We start from the raw sequence: 21,871 nt of genomic DNA, 5'->3' as shown, positions 1-21,871 counted from the left end.
GGGGGGCTCCTCATCCCTCTCTCCTCCAACTGAGCCTCCTTCCTCAAGGTCAGTTACACACACATATACACACACGTACACACACACACACACACACACACACACACACACACACACGCAGACAGGTTGGCAGACGTGGCACACACACACACACACATTTAGTCGAGCTCAAGTAGAAAAGACGCCTTCTGCCTGCTTTTCTCTCTCTGACTCTGTACCAACCAGCCAAGTCTCAGTCAACCATCTGGAGATAAAACACCATTCCCCCCCCCCACACACACACAAATACACACACACACACACACACACACACACACACTGTGTGTTTATGATAATAGACCAAATGCCTCTATTGATTCTTTCTCTGTCTGTGTGTGTCTGTGTGTGCATGTAGAATCAGTTTTATTTCTACATGGAGAACACACTTCCCTCTCCCTCTTTAAAATATTCTCCTTCACTCCTCTTTTGGTCAAAAATGTAAGACTTCTCCATCTTAATAATTAATTGACTGTCTATTATTGAGTCCTATAAATCTATTCTTCATGATAATTTCCACATGTTCTTTATTTTTTAAGTACAAACACCTAAAATGACATACGCAAAATAAAATGTTTATAGCTACTGAATCACACTGAATACACACAAACAAGATCTTGCCAGAAAGGTAACCTTTCACAGTTTCCTCTGAAAGTGTCAAAAACACTCAAAGTGTCAGTGAAAATGAGCAGCAGGGGTTTGAATTTGGTGAAAACTGAAAAGCCTTGTCTGCCTAAAACACAGAACACAAACACAGAGATACTGCTCATGAAAAATGTCAAATATGAACGTGTTGTGATGAATTAGGTTTGTTTGTCTTTATACATTAGCACCCTGATTCTACCTGAAAGCATGAGCCGATTTTGCATATTTGCAACTGGACTGCTCTCCCAGTGGTCACGGCAATTTTGGAAAATATTACCGCATTTATACCTGGTGTTAACATGTTTATCTGTATCTGGACATCTTATTTGGAAAAGGAGAAACTCATGTTAGTGCTGACTCTGTTGCAATTGGAACTTCTCACATATAACCACTTAGTACATTTTTGTGTTTTTTCACATGGTGAGCCTTGTTTCATCTTTTTAATATCTTCCTGCACTGTTGTCTGTGTGTTGTAGCCCCATGTGTTAGAGTTTTTTGTCCAGTGTGAAAGGGCCATTAGTGAGGTGTTGGTCCACCACAAGCATCCAGAACAGCTTTAGTGCTCCTTATCATAAAAACATGTTGCTCCAAAAATTCCCATAGGTGTTTAGTTGGTGAAGACCATGGCATATGATTGACATCATTTTTAACCATTCAGTGAGCCCTTGTGACCTGTATGGAAGCCTCTGTATTCTTTATGTTTCTCCACTCATTTATTCAGGTTTTTCCTTTGATTTGTTGCCTGTTTGTATAATTTTATATGTAAGTTTCTTCAGCTTTGTACTACTGCAGTATTCCTTAGGGTGTGCGACAAGGGCAAACGCACCGCATCTTAAGAAAACACATGCAAATAGACACAAGCTAATTAAGAAAATATCTTCATCAATTTGACAACACATAGATCAGACTGCTAAAAGTGGAGAAACAGTACAAAACAAAATAACAGAAAGACAATGAAGGATGATACGGACCCGACGTTGTGAGTCACAAACCTTTTTGGTGTCCTCTGGAAACACTTCCATTGTTGTTTTGTATTTGCAGCGTGTTTTCTAAATGCTGCGCATGTGTTGTCAGAATGATGAAGATGTTTTCTTAATTTGATTGTGTTTTGTCTATTTGCATGTGTTTTCTTAAGATGCAGTGCATTTGCCCTTGTCGGCCACCGTAATTCCTACCGCTGATATTAATTCAAAAATGTATATTGCAAATTACAAAATAGCACTCAAGCAGTGACAAAATGTTGCACTATTGTTTTTTTTCTTGTTTTTTTAACATAATTTAGTGAATATTGACTAATAGACGACTACCCTGCAAAACCAGAAAAAAACCTAAAAATCAGCCATGTTGAAACCTCTAATAGGACCTGGAGAACAGGCTTCCTCCCCCTCCTGTAAAATATTCCTCCTCTCCTCTTTGGGTCAAAATTGCCCCCCCCCCCAGCCCATTCACCCTCCTGTTATTTTTTTTTTTATAACTGGCTGCAAATTCACTGCTGTTCATTACCCAGGCAGGGTCAATTCCCCAAACAATGTGTTTGGTGTCACAATAAAAAGGGTGTTTTTTATGGCTTGTAGCAGTACAATGCTATTAAACAGATAAAACACCGGCAACGAGCATCAGGAGGATTATAAAAGGAATTGCCTTGATAAACTCCACATATCTGCGTGATGACACACGAGCACCTCTCTTCTCTCTGTCGCTGGGAGGAGGAGGGGAGGCAGAGTCTGAGGAGCACATGGTCAGAGAGTTTATACAGCTCTACAGCGCCACCATCTGGTGAGATTTAAAAAAAAAACAGGCTCTGGTTCCATGAAAGTAAGAAAAAAGAAAATCCTGTCCAAATCCATATCCTGATTACATGTGATGTTTTCCATTCTGAGGCTTGACAGGAGGAGAAGACAGACATAAAAAAAAAACTTGAATTCAAATGGAAACGTTTTGCTCCTTGATTGTAAAAGCTACTAAATTTTCAGGACCCACTCAGTTGATAGATTTCTCAGGATCAGTGCAAGCTTGTAGATATCTGTCCATATTCAGTCAGTTGGTGTTTTTGATTATGTTGCATTTTTTGCATTGAATTTACTTTTCGACATCACAGTAATTTCTCACATCTGAATGAGGGTGTCGTACTGTGAATATCGGATAGAAAATGAACTAGTGAGAGTATATTTCTACATGTGTTTTTAAAGACTTGGTAATGCTGTCTCTAGTATAAATGTTATACATGTATTTTGATCATTCTCAGTTGTGTGGTGTAGAATCCTGTAAGGTTTCTGGTAAAGTATCCTATTCTGAGGTATAACCCAGGATTAGGTTGGAGGTGATAATTTGGTCAAATAAAGCTCAACATTATCACAATGATGCCTGAAAGAAAATCTGCTAGTCCTTTACATTCAGTTTTTTTCCGGTCCTATAGATGTGCTTATCTTTTATCTAATGTTTATCTCTCCAAAACTGTCAAGAGTACTTTTGTGTTTCTTATGGAAGGTATACGGTATATTCCAGTGTACCTGCAGATCCCTGCTACAGGGTGCATTTAAATGGTCTTATGCTTCCCTCTGGTGGTTACAGTGAGAACGGCACAGGTTTTACTAATAACATTAATGATGGCTCTGTCCCATTACGGTCTCCCAGTAAGTCATGAAAGTGTGACAGTTAGCCACCAATACCAGGACCCTGAAACTGAAGCAGCTAAATGGAATTCAGCCATCATTCATTTTATTATTTACACATTATTTTCACTTTGCACTAGGGAGAAGTTTCCCCCGAGGGCTTTCTGACAGGAAGCCTTTCTGCCAGAAAGCCTACTTGGTTAGGTTTAGAAAAAAAGAAAGGCAGAAAGCAAACTTCTCTCACGTGCGTGCTCTTCGTGTCAAAATGTCTTCTCTGAAAAATACCTTACTAAAAAACTAGGCTACAATAGGCCTATGCATGTGCAGGGATGTGCACAGCAAGAGGTCCTAGATTTTAACCTGCCGGCCGGGCATTTTCTCCAGATGGTTAACTGGAGACTAACTTGCCCATAGGTGTGAATGTGTGTGTGAATGATTGCCCTGTGATAGACAACCTCTCAAGGGTGGACCCTGTTTCTCACCCAATGTGAGCAAGGACAGGCTCCAGCCTCTCTAAACTGTGCTCAGGGGGGCAGATATAAAGCATTGGCAGTGTTATTATATAGCCTACATTATTGCTGCCGCTGCTTCCGAATTTTATGAATGTCATGATTACGCGACTCTGCGGAACTGTCCGCTCCACACTCTCACTCCACTTTGCGGAACAGTGGCAGGACGTCAATCACTAGCGAAGTCATGACAACCAAAAAAACAACAGCGCAAGTAGCGAGTAGTAGAGCAGTAGAATTATGTTACAGAGAACAAGACAAAAGGTAGATTTAACTAGCTAACGTTAAGTTAGAGTTTAAATAAACATTTGCAGTGTATTCTCTATTAATGTTCATGGCCAACAAATTATTATTATTAATAATATATTGTGAAATAATGTTCCAGCTAATGTTAGCTATGTAACACTGACGTTAGCGAACTCATAATACCAGTAACATCCCCTCAATAAACGTTGGTAAAATAACTGCCAACAATGTTTATATAAGCTATGTATTAAAATATTCCTGATTGCATTTTCAGATGAGTTTTTAAAAATATTTCTCCAAGAAGAGAAAGATGCCTGATGTCGATGAGAAAGATAGTCAGGTGAAGTTACTTTAGTTTTGTAACACTTTTTGTCTCAGCACCTATGACCTGCAGACTTTTTGTCTTAGCGCTCTCAAATTTGAACACAATGTAGGCTAGGCTACCCTTATTTGTCTACTACAAATAGCAATGTTTCCAACTTCAATTCAGAGGAAGAGCTTCATCGATCGGTAATTGGGAAATATGAGCTATTTAAGATACGATGATCTCTTTTCTTAGTTCTTGTCAGTACACAGTGCCGCAGCACCTGGATCAACTAGAGAGTCTTAAGGGACTTATTCGGGCAGCCTGATAATAAGGAATTGCAATAATCCAGCCCAGAAGTAATAAATGCAATTTCTCCAACTATATCACAGAATTAATTAATTGATGTCAAATACAAGGAGTTCCATTGTTATAACCTGCCCCACAAGTTGTAACACAACCTGGGGTAAGTTGAAACAATAACAGTGAAGACTTAAAAATTGAGACCACACCACAAAACATGCATCTGAAGAAATTTATTGTGCATGTATCAACACTTAAACATCTTCCTGTGGTTCGCCAAGAACAAAAACAACTCACCACTGACTTTTAAATCACTTTAAGAATGACTGTAATCCAGAATAATGAGCTGTTGCTGAACTTTGCTTCATTTATGTTTGGATAAAAGTACTGTTGTTGACACAAATCTGTTCTGGTCAAATAGGCTAAATTATATTATTTATGTGTCATTCATCTGGTACGTTTGTTAGACTTAATTTTAGCACCATGCACTGTTCAGAAAGCCTACTGCCTCTCTGCACATTGGGGCAGTATATATACTGTATACTATATGAGGTCATACTTATTGGGATTTATACAAGCCTTGCATTTAGGCCTACATTCTTATCTATGGTAGATTAATGGAAAATCATGAACAGTGAAAGGGAAAACATCAGCTTTCACCAGATTTGCTTACCGCTGCTGTAAAGTTTTACTTTTGTTCTCTGAGGATTTACAATTTCTTGCAGTATCTGCTCAGTGTCACACGGCAGATGGAGTATTCTTTGGTGACAGACCTTACTGTCTTTCCCTGCCTCACCTCATCTGATGTGTTTCGTTGTCATTATGGGGTCAGTTGTAACACTTCTTTAATGCACACACCACACAGGTACAACAAAACCCTTTACCCCGTTGCTGAAAAAAATCCAAGAGGAAACAGTGATTGCAATGAGAACCTCACATGTCTTTATCTCTGAATCCTCCCTGAAGGTTTCTATAACAAGCACCTGAATGATGAATGGTTCTGAGTGTAACCCTCAAGGCTGGCTCCTGTTGTAACTCATTAGTATACAAAGCTTAAAGCTGCAACTCAGATAAATGATTTATCTTGTAAACTACAAATCAAGTGAAGGTTCTTCATCGAACTCTTAAAGGGTAAAGACCTCCCTCCTATGGGGAAAAGCCAGAGAACCTGAACCATTCTTAACTTTAAACAGAATCAATCAGCTTTATTGGCCAAGTAGACTATGTGTACACACACAAGGAATTTGACTCTGGTCTTTCATTGCTCTCAATGTTACACACAGTTTCAATAGAAATAGACATACATAAAACAAGGACAGCAAAGAAAGGTGAAGAAAAAGTACATACAAATAGGTGGAAAAATTGGTGTATATATAAATATATATAGCCTAAAAGCAACAATGACCAACAACATATAATGTCTACATACAAGTCAAGTGTTTCTGTAAATTGTAAACAAATACAAATAGTGCAAAGAAATATGAATGTTTTAGTATTATGTAAATGTAAACTCCTATTTCTTATAGTGTAGTGGCCCAGATGCAGTATTGTATCGGCCTAGCAGTAGTATCATAAGTATTTTAATGAGGTGTTATTAGAAAAAATTACTTTTTTTATTTTCGATTAGCGAGTTATCTGCCTCTGAAACGTCTGTGTCTGTACAGTGGAGATACATTTAATTGTGTTTGTGCTGCTGAGAACATTGAAAAATTACATTAAAAATTCAACAGCAACTTGTCTTACAAGAAACAATGTCATGGTAACTCAGGATAATTCACAGACCTCACTGTAAACTAGTAGGGACTATTTCTTTAGTATAAAGTGTTCAACTGAAAAATCCATTACCTACAAGACACAAACCAAAACTATGGTGGAAAGTAACTAAGTGCATTTACTTAAGTACTGTACCATTTTGAGGTACTTATTTTAATTTTCTGCTACTTTATACTGCTTCTACACTACAATTCAGAAGTAAATATTGTACTTTTTACTCCTCTACATTTTTTTGGATAACTTCAGTTACTTGTTACTTTGTGGATTGAGATTAATAATACAAAATATAATCAACAAATAAATGATGATGTATTATTATAGGTTAAGAAGATAAGACTTTATTGATTCCAGGGGGTAAATTCACAAGCCACCCAGCCAGCAGCATATAAGGTAATTACAATTACCCCCACCTTTACCAGCTGCAACATTAAAGTGATTTACACATGACAGCACCAATTATCATAATCCAGTAACATACATTATTCTGAAAAGGGCCATTCTGCATAATGAGCACTTTTGGTAGTATAAGTTTAAGTATATTTTGATGCCAATACTTTTGTACTTTTCCTTAAGTAAAATTTTGAATGCATGGCTTTTACTTGTAACTTTTACTGCTATCTATACTCAAACCAAAACTATCTTCATAAAAAATGAAAAAAAATGAAAATGAAATGAAAAAATCTGATTTATGTGATTTAGGTGAACTCAACGACCCTTTAAGCTCTAGATAATAATAGGCCACGGGTACAGCTTTTATGACCATCATATCTTGCTAACAGATTATTGTTGTTCTCGTCTTACATTATTATTAAACTGCTTATTGTAATTTTTTTGTAATTTTGCCAAACGCTTCAGGAGGCAGGAGGGTGTCGTTATGATCCGCTTCTCCTCGGTATTTTCCGCTCTTCTCCGTTCGCACATCGGTCATTTCCGGCCAGTGTCGCCATCTGGTTTCCCGTCCTTCTCCAATCTCCGTGTTGTTGTTCCCGGTGACGCGGCGGAGGTGTAGCCTGACGCGGGCTCTTACGTGTCGGCCAGAATAAAAGTGGAGCTCCGGAGGCCTGGGAGTGACGAAGGGAGTCTGTATTGGTAAGGACGTAGCGGTGTCCGGGGCTCAGAGAGACGGGACGCGGCCGTAGAAAGTGTCGGTCTGGTCGGGTTCGGCCCGAAGGAAACAAAGAGATCATGGCGCCGCGGTGTGTTTGTAGCAGGATGGAGGGAGGGGAGGCTGCGGCTGTTGGAGAGAAACGGAGCAAATGTGCGGCTTTGATAGTGAACCAGGAGGAGCAGTTTGTGTGTTAACACATCAGAAACGGTAATAGGACTTTAGCGTTGTTAATACGCTAAACTGTCAAATGATGCTATAACGGTCAGAGCTTTCTGCGCACAGATTTGCGCCGTTTTCCCCTTAACGGCGCGTTGAACCCATCAGCCGCGATATGTCCATTTATTTCTGTTACTTTCTCTACTTAGTTTTGATGTTTGTTATCTCACACAGATTATTTGTGATTCCACACCTGCTTACATATCTGCCTTATCGATAATAAGCGTGTTCCTCTTTTTCATTCATTTGGTCTCCATAGGAATCGGCCATTGCGGGCCGCCGTGTAAAACATCCAGGCCTGAGCCTGGATGTTTTACACACTCATCTTGTATTTTGCGGTCAGATTTAAGTTGTAATGGTTTCTTATCTCCTGGGATGTGGCCTGTGAGCGTTGAGGGGGGCGTTGCCCGGACCATGTGGCTCTGCTGTCACACACACACACACACACACACACACACACACACCAGCCAAGTGATTTTTGAAAAGCAGAGGGAGAAATGTGTAAAGCCAATCATGCAGCGGAGAGAAGCTACGCACAGTGTGAGATCACCGAGCTCCGTGAGCAACACGTCCCAGATCAACACACTGAAGTCGGTCTGAGATCAGATCTCTGAGGCCAAAACCTCCGTTTATAATAATGATAATGTACGCAGGTAGATTGGTTCAGAGCAGGAGTATTAACCCATGTGCAGTGTGTCTTCTTAGTTTCTCCTGTTTAGTGTTTAGTTAGACTAATCCCAGAGGTATGATTATTATTATTATAGTAAATATTTAAATTAATTAAAAACACCAAAGCTTTGATATCTTCGTTTCCTTTAATTACTTAATTAAATAAGCTTAAATAGGGGGTTAGGGTTAGGCTTAAACTATTTGTAATCTCTTCATAATAATTTATCCGGCACAGTCTCACAGTAATAATGATTTAAAAGCCATAATTAGATTAGATTAGATTTATTGTCATTGTACAAGTACTGAGACAATTTAATGCAGTTTAGCATCTAACCAGAAGTGCAAAAAGCAGTAAAGTGCAGAGTATGTACATATGTATAGAGGTAATATATGAACAAACAGGGGTAGATATGAATCTGCTAAGATAGGCATATATATATATATGCCTATGATATGATAGGCATATATATATATATATATATACTGTATATTAGTATGAATAGCTTTTAGAGCTATATACTAACAGAGGTATCATCAGTTTGAGGATAACTGTTTAGAAGGAATTAACTACTGTAACTACTGATAAGGGATTATTAGTGTAAATATCCCACTTTCCTACCGAGAATGATCCTCACCGTTAACCTGTTTATATTTTTGGCATCGTGTGGGCCTATATTTTGGATTTTCAACTTATTGATATTTTTATATTCTATATTTGCACTCTTTCCTACTTTCTACTGCAACTGCTGCACAACATTTTCCCTCTGGATAAATAAATTCTATCTTATCTTTATATGAGCTAATTATCCAACAGTTGCATTCACAACTTTTTGTTTTTGTAATGTTTTTAGAAAAGTGACCCTTAGGTACTTTGAGAAATAGCCTACACTTAATGCAGTCAGATTATTTCTCTACCTCTGCTCAGACAGGCTGGTACCATGTTTTTTCTTGCACAGAGACTCAAAGGGCCACTTTTACCAAAACCTGACCAAATGTAGGTGTAACAGTGGAATCACTCCACAGGTGAAAACAGAATGTAGCTGGATGATATGCTAGTTTATTAGGGCTGGCCATCAAAAGCACACTGCTAAAAAGATGTACATTTGTCAGGTCTGACAGAATACAAGAGAACCACTGCAGGAGGAAGGGACAGACACTGGGGGGAGAGTGTGAGTGTTACAGATCAACTAGTTTCCCTGTTATCTCGTAACTTCTGCCTGAATGCGTCGGTTGTTGTTCGTAGTGGTGGCAGAAGTTTGTAAACACTGAGCTGTCCTCGTGAATGCCTTATTGTTAATATGTATTTCTGCTTCCCAAGCACTCGCAAAACACTGTAAAATGCTCCCGTAAATATTTTTTACTTTAAAACATTTTGAAAAAGTGCAGCGTTTCGAGCCCAATTGGCTCTTCTTCAGGTACAAAGGTGTTTTGTATTAAAATTATAAAATCATCTCAATTCTTTTGGAATTATTTGACTTTGAAACCCCGTCACCAACAAGACATATTCAGTCACAGTTTGAATGTAAAAATCTCAGCACACGGGATTCAAGACCACATCATTTTACAACATTAATTAGTGGTCAAAGTCACCCAACTGTACTGTTAAACCGCTTCTTATTGTAGGCTGTACAGCTGTAGAGCCACCTGTCTTGCATAAAGAATTCATCCAGACAAACGTGTGACCACAAATTTTGTACATCTACGTCAAATATAAAGGTAGGGGCTTTGATTTTGAAATTTTGTAGGGGGGGCGCTATGGAGCCATTGTGCCACACCCCCGCCCAACACCCATATCAGATGTCAACAGTCTACTCGGTGGAGTGGGCAGATTCGAAGGTCTGGATTACGGCAACTGTATCACCACACCACATTTTGGGCTTCCCGGTGTCTTCTCCACTTGTTTATCTAATATTTTCCCACATTGTATTCAATATTAATCCAAACACCTTTAAGTAAAAAACAATCCATTGCGACACAACCACAAACTGGTTTGTAAATATTCAACATTGTAATATTTATTGCTGAATACCTTGTAATACATAAGAGCTCATTTATTATTTTATTTAAAACATAATTTTAATGCCAAATCACTTTTTTTATTGTTTCATTCTAGACTTAGACAGTTATCTAAGTCATAGCTTCTTATAGGCTTTCACTTCTGGCACATGTTCAAATGTATTTTCTTATTTTAAAAAACAGCAAGGTTCAGTAGGTCACAGCTGAGGTGCCACTTTGCCTCATTTTGAGCCAAGAAAAAAATAGTTTATAGTGTAATTTATGGTGTAATAAACTTTGATGGATGTGGTCAGTGGCACAAATGGAACGATTCATTCTGAATTTAGGGGTGAAACCACAATAAATATGATCAGTCAACAAGGAACACCACAGACAGCATTTGTCTCCTTTATGTCTTTCTCTCTCATGAAAATTGTTTTGTTAAGAGTTCCTTCAGTTTTCTAACTGATTTTTCCAAAGTACTCCACCACATAATTAATCATGACCAGATGCAGATGTTATTAAGGGCACACATTCGGACTCCCACACATTTCACATTTTTGAGTTCAGTACCCATGACTTCATACTGAATTTTACGACTGTGCTACTGTGGTGCAGCAGCGGACCAGCTTTTCTTTTACCATTGACTAGAACTAAGAAACTCAAGATTTTATCTTTAATAGTAACAACTTTATGGGCATCAGGGGGATTCACAACATTTCTAGATTGCAGGAAGGTTCTGGGAACATCCTTTGAGGTTAGGCGAAAACATTTCTATATAATTAAAAATGAACGGTAAGTTTTATTAAGGTGTCTGCAGTTAATTTTCCAAAAAAGAAACCTTATTTGAAAGGACCTGAAGACAGTCAGACCTGGTCCGAAATAGACCTGTGGATAATTAGACCTGAAATGTGATTGTCCCAAACAGAGAAAACACCATCACTGGCAGCAGCATGATGCTCCACCAACTAACAAACAACAGTTGAAAAGAAAAGCGGTATATGTCATTTTTTCACTTTATAGTTCACACTCACAGTCTGCCTCAAAAAACTCCATCTGGATCCACTTCAGTCTCAGACATACAGAACTGAAACCTACGGGACCCTTCCCGACCGGATCACTTTGAATATAATTTGGTCCACGTTACCAGGAACCATAGACTGTACACAGTCTATGCTAGGAACCAAGTGGAACTGTGAAGACCTCTAATCTGCAACATTTAATTACCAGAACATAGCATAATTGCAGTAGAATAAGCTTACAGGGACATTTTCCATTTGTTCATGTTTATAGATGTGCTGTATATAACCTCCTTAGTACCACAAGTGAACATTCCTTCTGATATTTTACATAACCGAGATAGAACAACATATAGAGATCTTCCAGGAATGTTCTTGGACCTAATGAAGAAAATTTAGCTAACCCTAGCTCCTCTTCAAATCTTCATCCTCAGCCCATGAAGATGGAGTCAGCAGTGGAGGCTCAGCATGGGGTGGAGACTGCTGTGACTGAGACGGAGAACCAGCAAATCACCCAAGCACAGATCGCTACTTTGGCACAGGTAACAGATGATGTTAACACTATTACCACTTCCTCCAGTCTGTGCAAACTGGATGCATGAGGCTCAGGAAGTGCAACTGGTTTCCAGACATTTTTAAAAATATCAATTTTGAATGCCACAAATGTAAAAAAAATACTTAATGTTCAAATGCACATGGTAGACAGCGCGGTCACATCACTTCTGAATTTCAGGTAACCATGACGACAGGCCACGCCTCAGCAACAGGTCCCACAGTAACGCTGGTACAGCTTCCCAACGGGCAGACGGTTCAGGTCCACGGTGTCATCCAGGCTGCACAGCCGTCTGTTATCCAGTCCCCACAGGTCCAGGCCGTGCAGGTAAACACACACACAATCCTACTTTTAGGTGTTTCGTATTTAGCCACAATATAAAGAACATGAAGATAGAGGGTTTGTTTGATGCATCTCTTATTGGTTTGTTTGTTTGTTTGTTCCAGATCTCCACCATAGCAGAAAGTGAGGATTCACAGGAGTCAGTAGACAGTGTGACTGACTCTCAGAAGCGCAGAGAGATTCTGTCGCGACGGCCCTCGTACAGGTAATTTGTGTGTGTGATGTGTGTGAACACTTTCAGTAGACTGCCAAGACGATCACGATATCCCATAGCTATATCAAACATTACTAAAAAATTTAAAGGTCATTTGACCACACACATTGGCACTTTTTTGGCTTTGTTATTTACATTTTTCAAAGGGCATTCACCTGCATGCATAAATTTGTTTGTAAACACCAATTCTTGCTTACAATCAGCTCTTTTTCATTTTGTCACCATTCTGCTCTTTCCTTTCTATAACTAGAGCGTTTTTCGAGCTGTGTTCATTGCAAGAGAACCTTGTTTACTGTAAACTATGATGATAATCTTCTTGCAGCAAGAATCATAGCAAATATTTGGTACATAAGTATCTAAAGTCTGATGAAAATTAGTTTAAACCAATGTGCTATTTTTCAGTGAAAACCAAAAACAATGAGGATTACATGTACGGGGCTGCAGATCATCAGTGATACTAAAACTGATGCAGTATTTCACATGAATAAATGTGAAATGTGTCTACCATGACAACCTCAGCTCATGACATCACGCTAACCCTGCCCAATAGGTTTTTTGAGTAACTTCCGCAGTTTGTCCCAACAGGAAAATCCTGAACGACCTTTCATCTGACGCGCCGGCTGTCCCTCGTATCGAGGAGGAAAAGGCTGAAGAGGATTCATCTGCTGCTGCCGCCACACCCGCAATCACCACTGTTACTGTCCCCACACCCATCTACCAGACCAGCAGCGGCCAATACAGTAGGTGATAGTTGGCTCAGTGGAGCTGTATCTGAGGCCGCAGGTTGATGTAATTCAAACATCATAGTTGGGGTGGAGAACTCCACCTGTCACCCTGTTAGGGACACAACTAGGAATGAGTATATTTAGGATTTTATCGATTCCACTACGCTTATCGATCCTCCTTATCAATTCTTTTTTATTACTAAGAAATAATAATTATGATTATTAAAAAAAAAAAAGATTTCATTTAGAACAGGATTAGAATTTATTTATATTTCAAATATAAGATAATATTGTTTCTAGAGAGGAGCAACAGCAATCTTTACAACAGCAAAGTCAGTACATAAATCGTAATAATATTCCTGACATCAAAACACTGAGTAAAGTTTGAAACTAATGTAGAACACGTCCTCCTCCTGCTGCTAATATGGATTCACTTCCTGACAGGCTGATAGAGGGGGGAGGGGCTATCGTCTCAGCCAGTAAGTCTACAAGAATTGGCTCAGTTTTGAGATACGTGGTTACGTAGGCTAAACAGTTAGGCTACATACTGTACAAACAGTTGTCATTTTAGCTTGTTCATAACAATTAGCTATTAGACTGACAAGCGTGTGTAATTCATACTGGTGGTGGATGGGAAACTGCAGACATAACTGTTGAAAACATAGATTTTCTGCAAGTTTGTGCTTGTTGAACAGGCGTTTGGATAAATTACTCCTATTGGCTTTTTACTCGCGAAGATTTTATTATAAAATCATCGACACAAAGAGCAGGTTTCTCTGGTGTCCTCAAGTACCGATAAAAGAACCAACCTTAAAAATCCCTCACTAATTTAGAACCAGTTCCAAATGAGAACTGGGTTTCGGGGGGCATCCCCAGTCACAATGTCGAACTGGTCTTCAACCAGACGTCGACAGATACACTTTTATTTTATGTGACACCTTAAAAAATCTGCCCATTTACCTGATATTAGCCGCAGTGCACAAGTCAGTGAAGACGAAGGTAAACATGTAGAGACGTATTAGGCAGAGAGACATCACACCTGTGAAATTTGTAGTCAATTGTTTGCTAACTTGTTTGCCATAACAACTTTATAAGGTGGAAACATGTCAAGGCTGTGTATCTGTCAGCTTGTTTTAGTGCTTCTGCCCCCTAGTAGACAAAAATAGATAAATATATCTTTAAAAACCCAATAAAAGGTTGTGGTGATGAAACTGGGAAATGTTTCTGCTATTTCTTTTTTTGTCCAAAAGACTGATTCTTTTCTTTAATTAAGTAGCTGGTTTTCTCACCCATTGTCTGACGGAGTATTTCTGTTGATCACATGAACAGTTTGAGCAGGTGAACTATCAAAATATGACATGATGCATCATGTCTGAACAAAGTGTGAGGCATTAAAGCAGACAGACACATCCTGACAAACGTTTCATCAAAATGTTTCTTAATGGATGACTGATGAGCTGCACTGTGTTGCACCAGCTAACTAAGGCAAGTGGCCAATCAGCGATCAAAGATAGAGCTCCATCGTCATGGTTACCGTGAGCATTAGTTTTCTGGCTGGCATAAGCCACTTGGCATCGTAGCACATCACAGTGAGCTATATCAATATTGAAATATATCAATAAATTTGGTCTCTACTGGATTACTGTGTTGCAAAATGACATGCAATTAATGAAAAAATGATGCTGTGTGGCAGACGTTATAGTGAGTATATTTGATTTACACCTACCCTAGGGGCATGTGTCACTATTTAGTTGTTACTTGGAGTTATGTTGTAACTTATGCATAAATCACAACTTAGTAATAATTTACGTTATAACTAGGCTAAGTTTGAACACACAGCTGGTGCAACAGGCTGCAGAGCTGGAGAAAAGATCATTTCTTGGCTGCTCTGTCCTGGCATGGCTTTCTGCCCAAAGTACAAAATTAAATATGACGATACCATAATACAATACAATAAAACACATTTCTAATGGTGTTTTTTTTTTATTGAATTACTATAATTTATTTTTTGATTTGATGAATTCTCTCTTTTGTTCCCTTTCTCCTTCTTGTCATCCATCCTTCTCACCAAACACACAGTTGCAATCACACAGGGTGGGGCCATTCAGCTGGCTAATAACGGTACAGATGGAGTACAGGGCATTCAGACTCTGACCATGACCAACGCAGCAGCAGCCGCCCAGCCTGGAGCCACCATCCTCCAGTACGCACAGACCAGTGACGGCCAGCAGATACTGGTTCCCAGTAACCAGGTGGTGGTCCAAGGTGAGAGTGGGCTGTTTTCATATCATCTGTATTAATGAAGTGGCGTGTAATCGGGCTGAAGCTAGTGATATTTTACACCTAGATCCATTATTTTTGATGTACCCATTTTATTTTATTATGCATCCTTGCAGAAAAGCAAGTTTTCTTCCTCATCATTGTAATTTTCTGCTGTTGGTAGCAAGACAAAAACATTTCGCTATTCTCAGTCAGCAAACAAGCTAATGACACGTTGATTCTCCAAGTAAAAGTGGTTTTATCAAGAAATTAAATTTAACTTTCTGCCAACCACACCTTTCAGCTGCGTCCGGTGACGTCCAGGCCTATCAGATCCGAACAGCCCCTGCAAGCACCATTGCCCCGGGGGTGGTCATGGCCTCATCCCCCGCCCTCCCCACTGGGGGCGCTACTGAGGAGGTCACCCGCAAACGGGAAGTCCGCCTCATGAAGAACAGGTATGAACAGAGGAGGAAATCTGTGTCTTTGTATGTTTGATCTCAATAACGGCTTTGCTGTTACATCAGACATTTCCCAATATCCAAGCTGGTGCCTTTGTGAAGGTTCATGACCGAAATGTCTCAGTACAGTATAACAGGCCAGCCTTAAAGTCAGCCTGGGGTAGGTGCATTTAATGATAATAATATAAATCAATTAATTAGGTTTCAAAGATTGTTTTTTTATTTATTAAAATTATATAGCACACAAAAATTCCCCCAAATCCCCCCAAAATGAATCAGAAAGACAAATTGTGTCTTATCCTTCCTACAGAGAGGCAGCCCGTGAATGTCGCAGGAAGAAGAAAGAGTATGTTAAGTGTCTGGAGAACCGAGTGGCTGTCCTGGAGAACCAAAACAAGACACTAATTGAAGAACTTAAAGCCCTCAAAGACCTTTACTGTCATAAATCTGAGTAGTTCCTGTCCTGAACACCGAGCTGGGCCAAGTAGCATTTCAGTTCTTTTCAAATACTTTGACTGTTTGATTCTGCCTGCCTGGCCTTCCAGTCCGCACACGGCTGGCTCTTTTTGACGAAGACGCCCTAATCCTGCCTACACTACCTTCTCTTCGCTACCCTGTCAGTATAATACATTTAAAATGTATACGAAATATTTCTAGTATCAGTACACTGAAAACACCCGTGCGTACTGTCATCCAGGTCTGATGATAAACATTGGCAAAGTGCTAACTGAAACTTTATAGTCTAACACTGTACTAAAATCAGCTGCTGACAATGGTTAACATGTTGCTCCACACACCTTTGTCTGCGAGTCTGCGTCTTATTGTCGTAGATTTGGCTACTACCCATATAAGTTAGTATTATACTGTGCTCATCACGGTCATAGATTCTTCACTGGAAAATGTTTGACCACAGAGTCCAATGAGGCTGGGAAATACTATCCTTAAATCTTCTTTCAACGACAAAAAGAACAGCCCTGTAGTTCATTTCGACCATCTACATCTTTTTGTTGTCCTAGCCAGATCGCGTCAAACAAAATGGTGGACTTCCAGGTCAACCTGCTGATTCAAATGGTTCATAATGGTTTTACTGGTGTGCAAACTTGTCACCTCTGCTTAGACATCAAGTATTTTCTTTGTTGTATTAAGATTTATCTGTTGAAAAGCTCTTTACAGCTCATATTTTATTGGCCTCATTGGACTCCAGTCAAGCATTTGTGTTCAGTATGTAAACAATAATGCCTGACAAGTTGTCCTTGAAGCATCACCATTGTTGCTATAGTTACCTGCAGTTTAATTTACCTTGATGTGGAACAGTTGTGAAATTGGGGACCAGAACTATGTTTAAGGCATCCTGATGTTTCGTTTTACGGAAGTACTCATAATTGAATATTTCCTGTTGCCATGGTAACTTTACATTCACGGTGGTGAGTTCAGTGTTAAACAGTATACTGGCCGAAACTATGACAACCCAGACCCAGCTTGTAAAAGAAAACATTGATTATGAATACTATTGAATACATTGAAATTGTGACGTTAGCCGATATTTTTGCCTGCTGTATACTACATTTTACAACATACTTTATCCTAAAACAATTTGTACAACAGTTAAGACATTTCTGTGTCAGGCAAGCTCAGTCAGTTGCAATTAAAGGCTTTGAATGAATTGTCTACTTGATCCACATCCTGATGTGAACCAACTTTTCAAAAAATATGGCCACTTGTATAGCGGACTCTACAACTAATTGGGCACAAACAAATAATTTTTTCTAAAATGTTTTTAAAGACGCTACAAACTGCCGATCTTGAAGGAAGTGGAAGGACTGTGTATGTCAGCAGACAGAGGATTGCCTCAGTCATGTCTGTTAAAAACAGACGTATTGTAGTGTGACGTCACACTTTTTAGTTCACTCATATTGTTTTTCTGCTTCTCCACAACAGGCGGTTGTCAGAGATGCTATTAAAATAAGATTATTAACGGGACGAGCACAGTTTTAAAGAAAGATTATTGTTTTTACAACCTGGGGTCACAGTTTTATAGTTTTGGTCAACATTCCTATTAGTTATATTTTACTCACTAGCTGAAGTCCAGTAGGGCAGCAACACAAGGTCATTTTATCTAAAGCAAATTATTAAGTGAAAACAAATCTGAATGATAAAGTTATTACCCAACCTGGTTGTTGCAACAACAACAAAAAAGACAAAAGAAAGTTCTGCTAGTTTTTCAAGGCAAAGCACAATTTTCGTGGACATTCAGGTGTGTTCATGGTTTAGATAATTGGGAGTTTTTTTATAGCTCACCGCTCCTGTGACTCACTATGGCTCACTGTGTCCCAAGATATCAGCAGTTAACTGTGTGAGTAAAATGTTGTCTCGTGAGTGTGATGTCTAAAAGGATAAAAAGAAGATCCAGGTTGTGCAAAAACGCACATTTGAGTAATTCGAACACCAGAGACCTACATGTTTTCCAAACCCAACTAACGTTAAATTTGAAGTAAAGCATCATCTCACTGTGCCACAGTAAACTGTCAGTTTGTCGTCAAAAAAGGACCACCAGGATCAAAGTTATCATTTCCCCATGACATTTCATTCTTCAGTATTTTCTAATATTTTTGTCTGTTTTACAGTGTTAAATGGTGGTAAAATATGGATTGCGATAACATGTGAGATTGCAGAGCCATTTTTTAAAATATGTAGCAGATTGGATTCTGTGTGAAATCTACAGAAGATGTAGGCTACAATTATATAAGTTTAACACTAATAATCCATGAAAATGTGCATTCTGTTGAAAAGAGATCACTTTTGTGGGACTGTGTTGTTTTTTGAGAAGATAAATGTACGTATTTGTCAGTTTATTTTTTTATATTACTGTACATAAACTCTACAGCATGTGTAGAACTCATATATTTCTGTTTATTTGATATGAAAAATGTTCTTATGGCTTGTATGAAACCAACTTTGCATATTTGTAACATACATAAATGTATAATAGAAAACAACGTATGTGTGTATTCATGTAATCCACCAGGCCTACCACCGTTATGGCAGCTAAGTGTATGAGAAAAGGCCTTTGTTGGTGATGTTATATTTTGGAGTGCTGTAATCTGTTTAGGATCGGCAGTGTTTGTTTGTAAAGAAGAGCGAGTCTGTTGAGTGCAGTTGGGGTCAACATATATCAGTTTCATAATTAACAGTTTCGTTTATTCTGCACAGCAGAACCCTTGGTGGCTTCAAACTCAGCCACACATGGTTGTGATTTTAACTGTAAATGTATTTTTATCTCATAGAATTAACTGAAATGGCTGCATCAGTAGCCATTTTTCTTCCAATTCATCAAATGAAAACACAATCTTTCTTTCCACTGGAGCTTTATTTTTTTGTACTTTGACTGCATTTTACTACAAAGCTACATTAGATTTTTTATTTCTTATTGGTTCCAATGGTAAGATACATGTCAGTTAATCCTCAACCCAAGTATTTGCTCACTTCAACTGGAAACTAACCTGAATCCTCTCTAAACAAAAATATTTGACATTTTTAGGGTATAAGATACTTTCTGTGATTTAGTTATGGAAACTCCAGCTCACTGCTGATGTTTGAAACTTTGCACACTAGAGTTATATCCTGGTAACTTCTATTTCTGAGCAGCATCAAAGTTCATTCTTGACCTCGGAAACAGTAGTTTGACTTGACAAATTCACTCAACTTAACTCAAGGTCCACTTAATAGCTTTTTCCAAAGCTTTCAAATGCAGCTCAAAGTCTTCATCAGCGGATGGAGTTTGCTCAGTTGTCGTTACGTGACAAAGTGTGGAACTTCAGTCACGTGATAACAAGTGGTAATAACCCCCGTCTCTATTCAAAGGTGGTCTTTGGTTTGTTAGGTTGAAAGTTCCTGAAGCTAGTAAGTGGACCTTGAGTTAACATTATTTTGACTGCAAAATTCTGTGTTTCACAAAACCCTAATCATGAGGTGAGAGAAAATTTGGGGGCACTACTGGCCGCTCTAACAATTAGAGTGTGTTCCTTAAAATGTGTTTATTTTGTATTAGTTTTTAAAAGATCATCAGTTCATGGTAGCTCTTCCAGTTTTATTTTTCTAGTTTAAAACATTCTGATATTGTACAGTCTGTATTTGTAATGTATAGAGGATTAAAGGGTTGAACCAGATAAAGAAATCACACTGCACCTCAAACTTGGAGTAATTCAGAAGGCTTTGAATGAATCATCTCGTAATGACCCACAAAGCATTAGCATGTACAGTAGCTGTACATGTTGTCCCTGTTTTACTCTCCTCCTGCCTGTCACAGTGTGGTCTATGTAGAGACATAACAAAATGCATTAGTAATCTTTAATCATAAGCATTTCAAGGGCTGATTGTAAAGCTTATTTTAGAGGAGAGGAAACAGTAAATTTGATAGAATCACTATTTAGGAATAACAGAGCAATCAGTGCCAGGGGTTTGACAATGTGTGTAGGGATGGGAAGCACTCGAAACTTTTAGATACTGGTGCCATTATAATACCTGAGTTACTGGGATGAAAACTTTTGTAAGTGTATTCTGAAAAAAATTATTTCCACCTCTTGTAATTCACACATTCAGTGCTGGTGCTGAAACTAGTAATAATCTTTTTATGTTGATTTGATATAGTGAGCTCAACTTTGTGATGTGATTACACAATATCTTTTCAACAAAACCAAAAGTGTTTTCATTTCTGTGCCAGAATAGTTTATACTCACGGGCCTCATTTCTGCATGAAACAGATTGATATCCATGTGTGTAAAAGTATATATATAGAATTTCTAGAACAGTAATAATAACATTTTTTCTAACTTTTAATGTGATCAGTTTATATATTGCCACTTTTATAAGTTATCAATTTAAAATGCCATGTATTGTATAGTATCCTGTAGAGACAAATGATGCATTATATACTGTTTGTTTCAACATTGTCACATTATAAAACTATACCAGCCCATTATTTGAAAGTGCTGTTACTTTGACATTACATCACTCTTTTGTAAACACTTGCTATGTCGCAATAAACAACTCTTGAAGATTGTTATGTATTTTATTGTTAACGAATCAATCATATGTGAACAATCCATTCATGACAGACATTGATGAACCACGAATGGGTTGTTTTTACATTTAAAAGACAAAAAAGTTTCCAATTGCTCTGTGGGAGGGCCCCATTAATAAACTTGTGTTGTGTTTTTGAAGATATAGAGAAAAGTGTGTAGAGCGGAGGAAAAACTTCTAACATCTTACAAGTTGTGTGCAGGGGTAAAGTACATTTACTTAAACACAAGTACAATGGTCCATTTTTTAAAAACTATTTTATCTAAGTACTATTTTGAAGAGTTTGGTTACCATTTATTCACATTAATAAATAGACATTTAGTTAAAATACTCCATTACAAGTGAAAGTTCTGCATTAAAAATGTAGCTTAAGTAAAAATATAGAAGTATTACCAGTAAAATATACTTGGAAGTATCAAAAGGAAAATACACATTATGCAGAATGTCTCCTTTCAGACGTGATATTTTTTATTGATGTATTAATGTGTAAGCTGTGTTGCAGCGAGTCAAGGTAGAGCTAATTTTAACAATTTACATTCTGCTGGGTAGTTAAATCTTGCTTCATTTTATAAAGTGATTATATTAGCAAAGTAGCAAAGTATAACTATGCCTGTCAGAAAAATTTATTCTCGTAAAGAGTACAATATTACCCTCTTAAAGTAGAGGAAAATTGAAAACCTCAAGTAAGGTACAAATACTAAATACTACTTAAGTAAAGCACTTGAGTTAATGTACTTAGTTGCTTTCCACCACTGCTCAATAGTTACAGTTAGGAAAGAGTTAAAATGTTGTAACAACTATCC

At 38.2% G+C, this 21,871-nt stretch overlaps 1 protein-coding gene across 3 annotated transcripts; it reads left to right on the top strand.

Moving 5' to 3' along the window:
• The first annotated feature begins 26 nt into the window (after window positions 1–26).
• creb1b (cAMP responsive element binding protein 1b) lies at window positions 27–21,047 on the top strand. Of its 3 annotated transcripts, none has more exons than XM_044217379.1 (8): window positions 27–48; window positions 11,870–11,977; window positions 12,169–12,315; window positions 12,435–12,535; window positions 13,130–13,284; window positions 15,349–15,534; window positions 15,833–15,986; window positions 16,300–21,047. In XM_044217379.1, the coding sequence occupies exons 2-8, from the start codon at window positions 11,873–11,875 to the stop codon at window positions 16,442–16,444; spliced, it is 993 nt and encodes a 330-aa protein (XP_044073314.1). In that variant the 5' UTR covers window positions 27–48; window positions 11,870–11,872; the 3' UTR covers window positions 16,445–21,047. The 3 variants fall into 3 exon arrangements, with proteins under 3 accessions (XP_044073314.1, XP_044073312.1, XP_044073313.1); XM_044217377.1 differs by lacking the exon at window positions 27–48 and adding an exon at window positions 7,352–7,517; XM_044217378.1 differs by lacking the exon at window positions 27–48 and adding an exon at window positions 7,533–7,743.
• The last annotated feature ends 824 nt before the right edge of the window (window positions 21,048–21,871 follow it).

This window comes from Siniperca chuatsi, linkage group LG12, assembly GCF_020085105.1.
Source record: "Siniperca chuatsi isolate FFG_IHB_CAS linkage group LG12, ASM2008510v1, whole genome shotgun sequence".
In the NCBI taxonomy this organism is placed as follows: domain Eukaryota; kingdom Metazoa; phylum Chordata; class Actinopteri; order Centrarchiformes; family Sinipercidae; genus Siniperca; species Siniperca chuatsi.
Note: the sequence above shows the minus strand (reverse complement) of the source record. Positions and strands in the feature narration are given on the sequence as shown.